Source organism: Oncorhynchus mykiss, chromosome 26, assembly GCF_057628025.1.
Source record: "Oncorhynchus mykiss isolate SJ-2025 chromosome 26, ASM5762802v1, whole genome shotgun sequence".
NCBI lineage: Eukaryota > Metazoa > Chordata > Actinopteri > Salmoniformes > Salmonidae > Oncorhynchus > Oncorhynchus mykiss.
Window position 1 is genome coordinate 52,279,432 of NC_143047.1, and position 15,311 is coordinate 52,294,742.

A 15,311-nucleotide genomic window follows, 5' to 3' on the forward strand; every position below is an offset into this window, starting at 1 on the left:
GACTTAGTTTCACAGAGTATAATATAAGTGTAGGCCTACATGTGTACACATGCACTCATGGAGCTGAGGTCGGAATACAACGCTGACTTAACTGACAGGTCTGAATGCCAAGCTAACTTACCTGACAGGTCTGAATGCTAAGCTAACTTACCTGACAGGTCTGCATGCAAAGCTAATTTACCTGACAGGTCTGAATGCTAAGCTAACTTACCTGACAGGTCTGAATACAACACTAACTTACCTGACAGGTCTGAATGCTAAGCTAACTTACCTGACAGGTCTGAATGCTAAGCTGACTTACCTGACAGGTCTGAATACAACGCTAACTTACCTGACAGGTTTGAATGCTAAGCTAAATTACCTGACAGGTCTGAATGCAAAGCTAACTTACCTGACAGGTCTGAATGCTAAGCTAACTTACCTGACAGGTCTGAATGCTAAGCTGACTTACCTGACAGGTCTGAATGCTAAGCTTACTTACCTGACAGGTCTGAATGCTAAGCTGATTTACCTGGCAGGTCTGAATGCTAAACTGACTTACCTGACAGGTCTGAATGCTAATCTGACTTACCTGACAGGTCTGAATGCTAAGCTAACTTACCTGACAGGTCTGAATGCTAAGCTAACTTACCTGACAGGTCTGAATGCTAAGCTAACTTACCTGACAGGTATGAATGCTAAGCTAACTTACCTGACTTGGACAGTGGGTAGCTGGCATTGTAGTATCGTTCAAAAAACTTGAGCATTGGTCCTGTAACATTGAGAGCATAGTTTCCGTGTCCCTCAGCTATAGCTTTCCTCCGAGCCCAGATACGGACCTGCAAACAATTAGTATCAACTATCAGTCATGACTACAGTCTAACCACAGCAGCATCAGTCATGACTACAGTCTAACCACAGCAGTATCAGTCATGACTACAGTCTAACCACAGCAGTATCAGTCATCACTACAGTCTAACCACAGCAGTATCAGTCATCACTACAGTCTAACCACAGCAGTATCAGTCATCACTACAGTCTAACCACAGCAGTATCAGTCATCACTACAGTCTAACCACAGCAGTATCAGTCATCACTACAGTCTAACCACAGCAGTATCAGTCATCACTACAGTCTAACCACAGCAACATCAGTCATGACTACAGTCTAACCACAGCAGTATCAGTCATCACTACAGTCTAACCACAGCAGTATCAGTCATGACTACAGTCTAACCACAGCAGCATCAGTCATCACTACAGTCTAACCACAGCAGTATCAGTCATCACTACAGTCTAACCACAGCCGTATCAGTCATCACTACAGTCTAAACACAGCCGTATCAGTCATGACTACAGTCTAACCACAGCCGTATCAGTCATCACTACAGTCTAACCACAGCAGCATCAGTCATCACTACAGTCTAACCACAGCAGTATCAGTCATCACTACAGTCTAACCACAGCAGTATCAGTCATCACTACAATCTAACCACAGCAGTATCAGTCATCACTACAGTCTAACCACAGCAGCATCAGTCATCACTACAGTCTAACCACAGCAGTATCAGTCATCACTACAGTCTAACCACAGCAGTATCAGTCATCACTACAGTCTAACCACAGCAGTATCAGTCATCACTACAGTCTAACCACAGCAGTATCAGTCATCACTACAGTCTAACCACAGCAGCATCAGTCATCACTACAGTCTAACCACAGCAGCATCAGTCATCACTACAGTCTAACCACAGCAGTATCAGTCATCACTACAGTCTAACCACAGCAGTATCAGTCATCACTACAGTCTAACCACAGCAGTATCAGTCATCACTACAGTCTAACCACAGCAGTATCAGTCATCACTACAGTCTAACCACAGCACTATCAGTCATGACTACAGTCTAACCACAGCAGTATCAGTCATGACTACAGTCTAACCACAGCAGTATCAGTCATGACTACAGTCTAACCACAGCAGTATCAGTCATCACTACAGTCTAACCACAGCAGTATCAGTTATGACTACAGTCTAACCACAGCCGTATCAGTCATCACTACAGTCTAACCACAGCAGTATCAGTCATCACTACAGTCTAACCACAGCCGTATCAGTCATCACTACAGTCTAACCACAGCAGTATCAGTCATCACTACAGTCTAACCACAGCAGTATCAGTCATCACTACAGTCTAACCACAGCAGTATCAGTCATCACTACAGTCTAACCACAGCAGTATCAGTCATCACTACAGTCTAACCACAGCAGCATCAGTCATCACTACAGTCTAACCACAGCAGTATCAGTCATCACTACAGTCTAACCACAGCAGTATCAGTCATCACTACAGTCTAACCACAGCAGTATCAGTCATCACTACAGTCTAACCACAGCAGCATCAGTCATCACTACAGTCTAACCACAGCAGTATCAGTCATCACTACAGTCTAACCACAGCAGTATCAGTCATGACTACAGTCTAACCACAGCAGTATCAGTCATCACTACAGTCTAACCACAGCAGCATCAGTCATGACTACAGTCTAACCACAGCAGTATCAGTCATCACTACAGTCTAACCACAGCAGTATCAGTCATCACTACAGTCTAACCACAGCAGCATCAGTCATCACTACAGTCTAACCACAGCAGTATCAGTCATCACTACAGTCTAACCACAGCAGTATCAGTCATGACTACAGTCTAACCACAGCAGTATCAGTCATCACTACAGTCTAACCACAGCAGCATCAGTCATGACTACAGTCTAACCACAGCAGTATCAGTCATCACTACAGTCTAACCACAGCAGTATCAGTCATCACTACAGTCTAACCACAGCAGTATCAGTCATGACTACAGTCTAACCACAGCAGCATCAGTCATCACTACAGTCTAACCACAGCAGTATCAGTCATCACTACAGTCTAACCACAGCAGTATCAGTCATCACTACAGTCTAACCACAGCAGTATCAGTCATCACTACAGTCTAACCACAGCAGTATCAGTCATCACTACAGTCTAACCACAGCAGTATCAGTCATGACTACAGTCTAACCACAGCAGTATCAGTCATCACTACAGTCTAACCACAGCACTATCAGTCATCACTACAGTCTAACCACAGCAGTATCAGTCATCACTACAGTCTAACCACAGCAGTATCAGTCATCACTACAGTCTAACCACAGCAGTATCAGTCATCACTACAGTCTAACCACAGCAGTATCAGTCATCACTACAGTCTAACCACAGCACTATCAGTCATCACTACAGTCTAACCACAGCAGCATCAGTCATGACTACAGTCTAACCACAGCAGTATCAGTCATGACTACAGTCTAACCACAGCAGTATCAGTCATCACTACAGTCTAACCACAGCAGTATCAGTCATCACTACAGTCTAACCACAGCAGTATCAGTCATCACTACAGTCTAACCACAGCAGTATCAGTCATCACTACAGTCTAACCACAGCACTATCAGTCATCACTACAGTCTAACCACAGCAGCATCAGTCATGACTACAGTCTAACCACAGCACTATCAGTCATCACTACAGTCTAACCACAGCAGTATCAGTCATGACTACAGTCTAACCACAGCAGTATCAGTCATCACTACAGTCTAACCACAGTAGTATCAGCCATCACTACAGTCTAACCACAGCACTATCAGTCATCACTACAGTCTAACCACAGCAGCATCAGTCATCACTACAGTCTAACAACAGCAGTATCAGTCATCACTACAGTCTAACCACAGCAGCATCAGTCATCACTACAGTCTAACCACAGCAGTATCAGTCATGACTACAGTCTAACCACAGCAGTATCAGTCATCACTACAGTCTAACCACAGCAGTATCAGTCATCACTACAGTCTAACCACAGCAGTATCAGTCATCACTACAGTCTAACCACAGCAGTATCAGTCATCACTACAGTCTAACCACAGCAGTATCAGTCATCACTACAGTCTAACCACAGCAGTATCAGTCATCACTACAGTCTAACCACAGCAGTATCAGTCATCACTACAGTCTAACCACAGCCGTATCAGTCATCACTACAGTCTAACCACAGCAGTATCAGTCATCACTACAGTCTAACCACAGCAGTATCAGTCATCACTACAGTCTAACCACAGCAGTATCAGTCATCACTACAGTCTAACCACAGCAACATCAGTCATGACTACAGTCTAACCACAGCAGTATCAGTCATCACTACAGTCTAACCACAGCCGTATCAGTCATCACTACAGTCTAACCACAGCAGTATCAGTCATCACTACAGTCTAACCACAGCAGTATCAGTCATCACTACAGTCTAACCACAGCAGTATCAGTCATCACTACAGTCTAACCACAGCAACATCAGTCATGACTACAGTCTAACCACAGCAGTATCAGTCATCACTACAGTCTAACCACAGCAGTATCAGTCATGACTACAGTCTAACCACAGCAGCATCAGTCATCACTACAGTCTAACCACAGCAGTATCAGTCATCACTACAGTCTAACCACAGCCGTATCAGTCATCACTACAGTCTAAACACAGCCGTATCAGTCATGACTACAGTCTAACCACAGCCGTATCAGTCATCACTACAGTCTAACCACAGCAGCATCAGTCATCACTACAGTCTAACCACAGCAGTATCAGTCATCACTACAGTCTAACCACAGCAGTATCAGTCATCACTACAGTCTAACCACAGCAGTATCAGTCATCACTACAGTCTAACCACAGCAGCATCAGTCATCACTACAGTCTAACCACAGCAGTATCAGTCATCACTACAGTCTAACCACAGCAGTATCAGTCATCACTACAGTCTAACCACAGCAGTATCAGTCATCACTACAGTCTAACCACAGCAGTATCAGTCATCACTACAGTCTAACCACAGCAGCATCAGTCATCACTACAGTCTAACCACAGCAGCATCAGTCATCACTACAGTCTAACCACAGCAGTATCAGTCATCACTACAGTCTAACCACAGCAGTATCAGTCATCACTACAGTCTAACCACAGCAGTATCAGTCATCACTACAGTCTAACCACAGCAGTATCAGTCATCACTACAGTCTAACCACAGCAGTATCAGTCATGACTACAGTCTAACCACAGCAGTATCAGTCATGACTACAGTCTAACCACAGCAGTATCAGTCATGACTACAGTCTAACCACAGCAGTATCAGTCATCACTACAGTCTAACCACAGCAGTATCAGTTATGACTACAGTCTAACCACAGCCGTATCAGTCATCACTACAGTCTAACCACAGCAGTATCAGTCATCACTACAGTCTAACCACAGCCGTATCAGTCATCACTACAGTCTAACCACAGCAGTATCAGTCATCACTACAGTCTAACCACAGCAGTATCAGTCATGACTACAGTCTAACCACAGCAGCATCAGTCATCACTACAGTCTAACCACAGCAGTATCAGTCATCACTACAGTCTAACCACAGCAGTATCAGTCATCACTACAGTCTAACCACAGCCGTATCAGTCATCACTACAGTCTAACCACAGCAGTATCAGTCATCACTACAGTCTAACCACAGCAGTATCAGTCATGACTACAGTCTAACCACAGCAGTATCAGTCATCACTACAGTCTAACCACAGCACTATCAGTCATCACTACAGTCTAACCACAGCAGTATCAGTCATCACTACAGTCTAACCACAGCAGTATCAGTCATCACTACAGTCTAACCACAGCAGTATCAGTCATCACTACAGTCTAACCACAGCAGTATCAGTCATCACTACAGTCTAACCACAGCACTATCAGTCATCACTACAGTCTAACCACAGCAGCATCAGTCATGACTACAGTCTAACCACAGCAGTATCAGTCATGACTACAGTCTAACCACAGCAGTATCAGTCATCACTACAGTCTAACCACAGCAGTATCAGTCATCACTACAGTCTAACCACAGCAGTATCAGTCATCACTACAGTCTAACCACAGCAGTATCAGTCATCACTACAGTCTAACCACAGCACTATCAGTCATCACTACAGTCTAACCACAGCAGCATCAGTCATGACTACAGTCTAACCACAGCACTATCAGTCATCACTACAGTCTAACCACAGCAGTATCAGTCATGACTACAGTCTAACCACAGCAGTATCAGTCATCACTACAGTCTAACCACAGCAGTATCAGTCATCACTACAGTCTAACCACAGCACTATCAGTCATCACTACAGTCTAACCACAGCAGCATCAGTCATCACTACAGTCTAACAACAGCAGTATCAGTCATCACTACAGTCTAACCACAGCAGCATCAGTCATCACTACAGTCTAACCACAGCAGTATCAGTCATCACTACAGTCTAACCACAGCAGTATCAGTCATCACTACAGTCTAACCACAGCAGTATCAGTCATGACTACAGTCTAACCACAGCAGTATCAGTCATGACTACAGTCTAACCACAGCAGTATCAGTCATCACTACAGTCTAACCACAGCAGTATCAGTCATCACTACAGTCTAACCACAGCAGTATCAGTCATGACTACAGTCTAACCACAGCAGCATCAGTCATCACTACAGTCTAACCACAGCAGTATCAGTCATGACTACAGTCTAACCACAGCAGTATCAGTCATCACTACAGTCTAACCACAGCAGTATCAGTCATGACTACAGTCTAACCACAGCAGTATCAGTCATCACTACAGTCTAACCACAGCAGTATCAGTCATGACTACAGTCTAACCACAGCAGTATCAGTCATCACTACAGTCTAACCACAGCAGTATCAGTCATCACTACAGTCTAACCACAGCAGCATCAGTCATCACTACAGTCTAACCACAGCAACATCAGTCATCACTACAGTCTAACCACAGCAGTATCAGTCATGACTACAGTCTAACCACAGCAGTATCAGTCATCACTACAGTCTAAACACAGCAGTATCAGTCATCACTACAGTCTAACCACAGCACTATCAGTCATCACTACAGTCTAACCACAGCAGCATCAGTCATGACTACAGTCTAACCACAGCAGCATCAGTCATCACTACAGTCTAACCACAGCCGTATCAGTCATGACTACAGTCTAACCACAGCAGCATCAGTCATCACTACAGTCTAACCACAGCAGTATCAGTCATGACTACAGTCTAACCACAGCAGTATCAGTCATCACTACAGTCTAACCACAGCACTATCAGTCATGACTACAGTCTAACCACAGCAGTATCAGTCATCACTACAGTCTAAACACAGCGGTATCAGTCATCACTACAATCTAACCACAGCAGTATCAGTCATCACTACAGTCTAACCACAGCACTATCAGTCATGACTACAGTCTAACCACAGCAGTATCAGCCATCACTACAGTCTAACCACAGCACTATCAGTCATCACTACAGTCTAACCACAGCAGCATCAGTCATGACTACAGTCTAACCACAGCAGCATCAGTCATGACTACAGTCTAACCACAGCAGCATCAGTCATCACTACAGTCTAACCACAGCAGTATCAGTCATGAATCTGAATGAGAGGAAACTGTAGCACCCTATTACCTACAGTTGAAGTCGGAAGTTTACATACACTTAGGTTGGAGTCATTAAAACTCGTTTTTCAACCACTCCACAAATGAATTGTTAACAAACTATAGTTTTGACAAGTCGGTTAGGACATCTACTTTGTGCATGACACAAGTCATTTTTACATCAATTGTTTACAGACAGATCATTTCACTTATAATTCACTGTATCACAATTCCCTTGGGTCAGAAGTTTATATACACTAAGTTGAATGTGCCTTTAAACAACTTGAAAATTCCAGGAAATTGACATAATTTGAGTCAATTGGAGGTGTACCTGTGAATGTATTTCAAGGCCTACCTTCAAACTCAGTGCCTCTTTGTTTGACATCATGGGAAAATCAAAAGAAATCAGCCAAGACCTCCGCAAGTCTGGTTCATCCTTGGGAGCAATTTCCAAACACCTGAAGGAACCACGTTCATCTGTACAAACAATAGTACGCAAGTATAAACACCATGGGACCACGCAGCCGTCATACCGCTCAGGAAGGAGACGCGTTCTGTCTCCTAGAGATGAACGTACTTTGGTGCTAAAAGTGAAAATCAATCCCAGAACAACAGCAAAGGACCTTGTGAAGATTCTGGAGGAAACAGGTACAAAAGTATCTATATCCACAGTAAAACAAGTCCTATATCGACATAACCTGAAAGGCCACTCAGCAAGGAAGAAGCCACTGCACCAAAACCGCCATAAAAAAGCCAGACTACGGTTTGCAACTGCACATGGAGAAATGTCCTCTGGTCTGTTGAAACAAAAATAGAACTGCTTGGCCATAATGACCATCGTTATGTTTGGAGGAAAAAGGGGGAAGCTTGCAAGCCGAAGAACACCATCCCAACCGTGAAACACAGGGGTGTCATCATCATGTTGTGGGGTGCTTTGCTGCAGGAGGGACTGATGGCATCATGAGGCAGGAAAGGTATGTGGATATATTGAAGCAACATCTCAAGACATCAGTCAGGAAGTTAAAGCTTGGTCGCAAATGGGTCTTCCAAATGAACAATGACCCCAAGCATACTTCCAAAGTTGTGGCAAAATGGCTTAAGGACAACAAAGTCAAGGTATTGGAGTGGCCATCACAAAGCCCTGACCTCAATCCTTTTGAACATTTGTGGGCAGAACTGAAAAAGCGTGTGCGATCAAGGAGGCCTACAAACCTGACTCAGTTACACCAGCTCTGTCAGGAGGAATGGGCCAAAATTCACCAAACTTAATGTGGGAAGCTTGTGGAAGGCTACCCGAAACGTTTGACCTAAGCTAAACAACTATAAGGCAATGCTACCAAATACTAATTGAGTGTATGTAAACTTCTGACCCACTGGGAATGTGATGAAAGAATTAAAAGCTGAAATAAATCATTCTCTCTACTATTATTCTAACATGTCACATTCTTAAAATAAAGTGGTGATCCTAACTGACCTAAGACAGGGAATGTTTACTAGGATTAAATGTCAGGAATTGTGAAAAACTGAGTTTAAATGTATTTGGCTAAGGTGTATGTAAACTTCTGACTTCAACTGTATATAGTGCACTGATATGGACCAAATTCCTATGTGGTGTACTATATAGGGAATAACCAGAGTGATATGTGGTGTACTATATAGGGAATAACCAGAGTCCTCTGTGGTGTACTTTATAGGGAATAACCAGAGTGATATGTGGTGTACTATATAGGGAATAACCAGAGTCCTCTGTGGTGTACTATATAGGGAATAACCAGAGTGATATGTGGTGTACTATATAGGGAATAAGCGGAGTGATATGTTGTGTACTATATAGGGAATAACCAGAGTCCTCTGTGGTGTACTATATAGGGAATAACCAGAGTCCTCTGTGGTGTACTTTATAGGGAATAACCAGGGCACTCTGTGGTGGATTGAATTACCAAAACATTGTTGTTCTCTATCGATCCAGTGATATGATCAAAGTCACTGACGATAAATGCCAGGAGGTATGTTGACATTCTTTTAGTGGGCTCAAATCTGGTCATGGTGACTTCAGTGCCGTCTATGGTGCTGTTGACGGTCTCTAAAACATTGGAGAGAGAGAAGAGAAGGAAGGAAAAGAGAGAGGGAGAGGGAAGAGCAGAGACAGAGAGAGAGAGAGAGAGAGAGAGGGAGAGAGAGAGAGAGAGAGAGAGAGAGAGAGAGGGAGAGGGAGAGGGAGAGGGAGAGGGAGAGTGTTATGTTACCAGACATGAACCATTAACAGCATTCTGTAGTTGATTTTCTCATTACATGTTGTCAAGCGTACTCATTCCTTCTGAGATGTCTTCAACTCCACAGTCCATGTATAGTAGGGCTGTACATATCAATAACAAGGCTACAGCCATGTTCTCCACCCTTCTGCCAAAGCCTGCACTTGCAAGTCCAGGACTGAAAAGCTTTGAGATTGAAATAAGCATTGGCTGGAGGTATTTCCACCATTGGCTGGAGGTATTCCCACTATTGGCTGGAGGTATTCCCACCATTGGCTGGAGGTATTTCCACCATTGGCTGGAGGTATTTCCACCATTGGCTGGAGGTATTTCCACCATTGGCTGGAGGTATTTCCACCATTGGCTGGAGGTATTCCCACCATTGGGTGGAGGTATTCCCACCATTGGCTGGAGGTATTCCCACCATTGTTAAATCCAAGATAGGAAGCGTATCAGTGAACACTTTTGGGAAAGGGTGGAGAATGGTGAGGTAGCCCAAAGAGGGTAGTGTGTAGGCTGTGAACTAACCAACGTCCCGGCCGTTGGACAGAGCTACAGTTCCTCGTTGGTGGATGAGCGTTATGTGGAAGACGGCCTTCATGGCAGGTTCATCAAAACAGGGGAAGGCTTTCCTGGCGAACGTAGCCTGCATCTGAGACGTGGCTACAACTCTGGAAACAGATCAGATTCAATATCATGTTACAGGATGAAAATAACTGTTGAGGCTGTCTACTGAGAGGATTCATACAAACCAGGGGTCTACTGTATGTATCAAATCAAATGTATTTAAATAGCCCGTCTTACATCAGCTGATATCTCAAAGTGCTGTACAGAAACCCAGCCTAAAACCCCAAACAGCAAGCAATGCAGGTGTAGAAGCACGGTGGCTAGGAAAAACTCCCTAGAAAGGTCAGAACCTAGGAAGAAACCTAGAGAGGAACCAGGCTATGAGGGGTGTGCCGTGCAGAGATTATAACAGAACATGGCCAAGATGTTCAAATGTTCATAAATGACCAGCAGGGTCAAATAATAAAAATCACAGTAGTTGTCGAGGGTGCAACAAGTCAGCACCTCAGCAGTAAATGTCAGTTGGCTTTTCATAGCCGATCATTAAGAGTATCTCTACCGCTAATGCTGTCTCTAGAGAGTTGAAAACAGCAGGTCTGGGACAGGTAGCACATTCGGGGAACAGGTCAGGATTCCATAGCCACAGGCAGAAGTATTGAAACTGGAGCAGCAGCACGGCCAGGTGAACTGGGGACAGCAAGGAGTCATCACCTGGTCATGCTGCTGCTCCAGTTTCAACTGTTCTGTCTGCGGCTATAGAACCCTGACCTGTTCACCGGACGTGCTACCTGTCCCAGACCTGCTGTTTGTAGTCTGGAGTCTGGGGGGATCAGACTAGTATCAGAGAGGTAGGGCTGAGAGGATTCATACCGTCCAGAGGTCTACTGTATCTAGTATCATCCAGGGGTCTACTGTATCTAGTATCATCCAGGGGTCTACTGTATCTAGTATCATCCAGGGGTCTACTGTATCTAGTATCAGAGAGGAAGGACCAGGGGTCTACTGTATCTAGTATCAGAGAGGGGTCTACTGTATCTAGTATCATCCAGGGGTCTACTGTATCTAGTATCATCCAGGGGTCTACTGCATCTAGTATCAGAGAGGAAGGGCTGAGAGGATTCATACCGTCCAGAGGTCTACTGTATCTAGTATCATCCAGGGGTCTACTGTATCTAGTATCATCCAGGGGTCTACTGTATCTAGTATCATCCAGGGTCTACTGAATCTAGTATCATCCAGGGGTCTACTGTATCTAGTATCATCCAGGGGTCTACTGTATCTAGTATCAGAGAGGAAGGACCAGGGGTCTACTGTATCTAGTATCATCCAGGGGTCTACTATATCTAGTATCATCCAGGGGTCTACTGTATCTAGTATCATCCAGGGGTCTACTGTATCTAGTATCATCCAGAGGTCTACTGTATCTAGTATCAGAGAGGAAGGACCAGGGGTCTACTGTATCTAGTATCACCCAGGGGTCTACTGTATCTAGTATCAGAGAGGAAGGACCAGGGGTCTACTGTATCTAGTATCATCCAGAGGTCTACTGTATCTAGTACCATCCAGGGGTCTACTGTATCTAGTATCATCCAGGGGTCTACTGTATCTAGTATTATCCATGGGTCTACTGTATCTAGTATCATCCATGAGTCTACTGTATCTAGTATCATCCAGGGGTCTACTGTATCTAGTATCATCCATGGGTCTACTGTATCTAGTATCATCCAGGAGTCTACTGTATCTAGTATCATCCAAGGGTCTACTGTATCTAGTATCATCCATGGTTCTACTGTATCTAGTATCAGTTGGTACTTACTTTTTACCACCATCAGACTAGTATCAGAGAGGTAGGGCTGAGAGGATTCATACCGTCCAGAGGTCTACTGTATCTAGTATCATCCAGGGGTCTACTGTATCTAGTATCATCCATGGGTCTACTGTATCTAGTATTATCCAGGGGTCTACTGTATCTAGTATCATCCAGGGGTCTACTGTATCTAGTATCATCCAGGGGTTTACTGTATCTAGTATCATCCAGGGGTCTACTGTATCTAGTACCATCCAGGGGTCTACTGTATCTAGTATCATCCAGGGGTCTACTGTATCTAGTATCATCCAGGGGTCTACTGTATCTAGTATCAGTTGGTACTTACTTTTTACCACCATCTTCTGTATATTCACTCCTATAGAATCCTTTCAGGTCATCAGCCAGCTCTCCCTGGAAGTCTGTGGAAAGTCTATAGGACTTCCCAGCAGTTAGCTTCCCATTCAGCTGAATGACCAGGTACTCCGTCTTCACCTGCAGCCAGCTAGTCTTTACGGTGGGAGCAGTCGCTCCATCCAGGCCAGTCAGTCTAGCATGGTGGCCGTTGAGCAGAGTCAGGTTCAGCTTGTTACAGTGGATGACGATCAGATCTGTGTCCTTCTTACACTGGAACACCACAGCTGACTGTCCTGTGAAGATGTAGAGGCCAGTAGAGGCATTGACAACCAGTCGAGGCCAGAGGGTGATGTTGTAGGAGACAGGAGACAGGGAGTCAGGCAGTCTGTAGTGTTCCCAGGGGTCTTTAGGAGTGGAGAGGGTGGAGGAGGTGGTTGGAGAGGCAGTGGTCAACATGGCCACACCATCCACAGGTTTATTCTGGTTCTTGGTCTTTTCTTTATCGTAGACTGCTGCCAGGGCTATGATGATGACCACTGCTACAGTCCCCATCAGAAGACCTGCTAGCCCCATGTTCTTACTGATGTAGAAGCCTTTAGCCATGGATGATGCCTTGCTGGAGGTGGTAACAGGGAGATGGCAGAGCAACCTGTGGTCTCCGGGACTCGGCTATGCTCTGTCTTTTCACTCCTCAGTTAAAGGATCAACTATTAGCCTGTCTGTGGACCTGTGGTGTTAGTTTAGAGAGACAGAGAGAGAGAGAGACAGAGAGAGAGAGAGACAGGGAGAGAGAGAGAAAGAGAGGGAGAGAGGAAGATGATCAAATACAAATCTTAAAATTAACTATTAAAGACTACCAGAACCCACTGGATTCTCCTATTACATTGAATGAACTACAGGACAAAATACAAAGTCTCCATCTCAAAACGGCCTGTGGTGTTGATGGTATCCTAAATGAAATGATAAAACAACAGATCACAAATTCCACTTAAACTGTTTAACATCATCCTCAGCTCTGGCCTCTTCCCTAATATTTGGAAGTAAGGACTGATCACCCCAATCCACAAAAGTGGAGACAAACTTGACCCCATTAACTACTGGGGGATATGCGTCAACAGCAACCTTGGGAAAATCCTCTGCGTAATCATTAACAGCAGACTCATACATTTCCTCAGCGAAAAAGTGAAAACAATGTACTGAGCAAATGTAAAATTGGCTTTTTACCAAATTACCAAATGACAGACCACGTATTCACCCTGCACACCCTAAGTAACAAACAAATTAAAACAAAGGCAAAGACTTATCATGCTTTGTTGATTTCAATAAAGCTTTTGACTCAATTTGGAATAAGGTCCTGCCATACAATTTGATGGAAAGTGTTGTTGGGGGAAAAACATACAACATTATAAAATGAATGTACACAACAACAAGTGTTCGGTTAAAATTGGCAAAAAAAACACATTTCTTTCCACAGGGCCGTGGGGTGAGACAGGGATGCAGCTTGAGCCCCACCCTCTTCAACAAATATATCAATGAATTGGCGCGGGCACTAGAAAAGTCGGCAGCACCCGGCCTCACCCTACTAGAATCTCAAGTCAAATGTCTACTGTTTGCTGATGATCTGGTGCTTCAGTCACCAACCAAGGAGGGCCTACAGCAGCACCTAGATCTTCTGCACAGATTCTGTCAGACCTGGGCCCTGACAGTAAATCTCAGTAAGATAACAAATAATTGTGTTCCAAAAAAGGTCCAGTCGCCAGGAACACAAATACAAATTCCATCTAGACACCATTGCCCTAGAGCACACAAAAAAACAATATATACCCTGGCCTAAACAGCGCCACAGGTAACTTCCAAAAAGCTGTGAGCGATCTGAGACACAAAGCAAGAAGGGTCTTCAATGCCATTAAAAGGAACATTAAATGTGACATACCAATTAGGATCTGGCTAAAAATAATTGAATGAATTAAATAACTGTCCTTTATGAGGTGTGGGGTCTGGGGTCCGCTAACCAACCAAGAATTCACTAAATGTGACAAACACCAAATTGAGAGACTGCATGCAGAATTCTACAAAAATATCCTGTATTATAAATGTACAACATAAAACATCAAATAATGCATGCTGAGCAGAATTAGGCCGATACCCGCTAATTATGAAAATCCAGAAAAAAGCTGTTAATTCTACAACCACCTAAAAGGAAACGATTCCCAAACCTTCCGTAACAAAGCCATCACCTACAGAGAGATGAACCTGGAGAAGAGTCCCCTAAGCAAGCTGGTTCTGGGGCTCAGTTCACAAACACAAACAGACCCCACAGAGCCCCAGGACAGCAACACAATTAGACCCAACCAAATCATGAGAAAACAAAAAGATTTATTACTACTACACATTACAAAGAATTTACAAAACAAACAGAACAAACAAGAATGCTATTTGGCCCTAAACAGAGTACACAGTGATAGAATACCTGACTATCTCAGATTACACAGACCCACAAACACTGGCATTTGAAATGTCTTTATTCTTTTGGAACTTTTGTGAGTATAATGTTCACTGATAATTTTTTATTGTTTATTTAACTTTTTGTTTATCTATTTCACTTGCTTTGGCAATGTTAACATATGATTCCCATGTTAATAAAGCCCCTTGAATTGAAATTGAATTGAGAGAGAGAGAACAGAGAGAGATCACACCAATCAATAAAAATGTAGACAAATTTGACCCAAATAATTAGAGGAATTTGCGTTAACAGCAACTTGGGGAAAATTCTCTGCAGTATCATAAAT

At 43.8% G+C, this 15,311-nt stretch overlaps 1 protein-coding gene across 6 annotated transcripts in view; it reads right to left on the reverse strand.

Annotated features, from left to right (window-relative positions):
* LOC110526878 (aminopeptidase N) overlaps positions 1–15,311 on the reverse strand; it is a 72,805-nt gene that overhangs the window by 41,637 nt on the left and 15,857 nt on the right. For 5 of the 6 annotated variants that reach the window (XM_090222055.1, XM_090222054.1, XM_090222056.1 and 2 more), the window contains 4 exons: positions 12,515–13,249; positions 10,323–10,465; positions 9,483–9,625; positions 692–818 (listed from right to left, as the gene is read on the reverse strand). In XM_090222055.1, coding sequence (XP_090078181.1) covers positions 692–818; positions 9,483–9,625; positions 10,323–10,465; positions 12,515–13,125 — 1,024 coding nt within the window. In that variant the 5' untranslated portion in view covers positions 13,126–13,249. Of the gene's footprint in view, positions 1–691; positions 819–9,482; positions 9,626–10,322; positions 10,466–12,177; positions 12,186–12,514; positions 13,250–15,311 lie in introns of those variants that run through there. The other variant, XM_090222059.1, reaches the window with a different exon arrangement.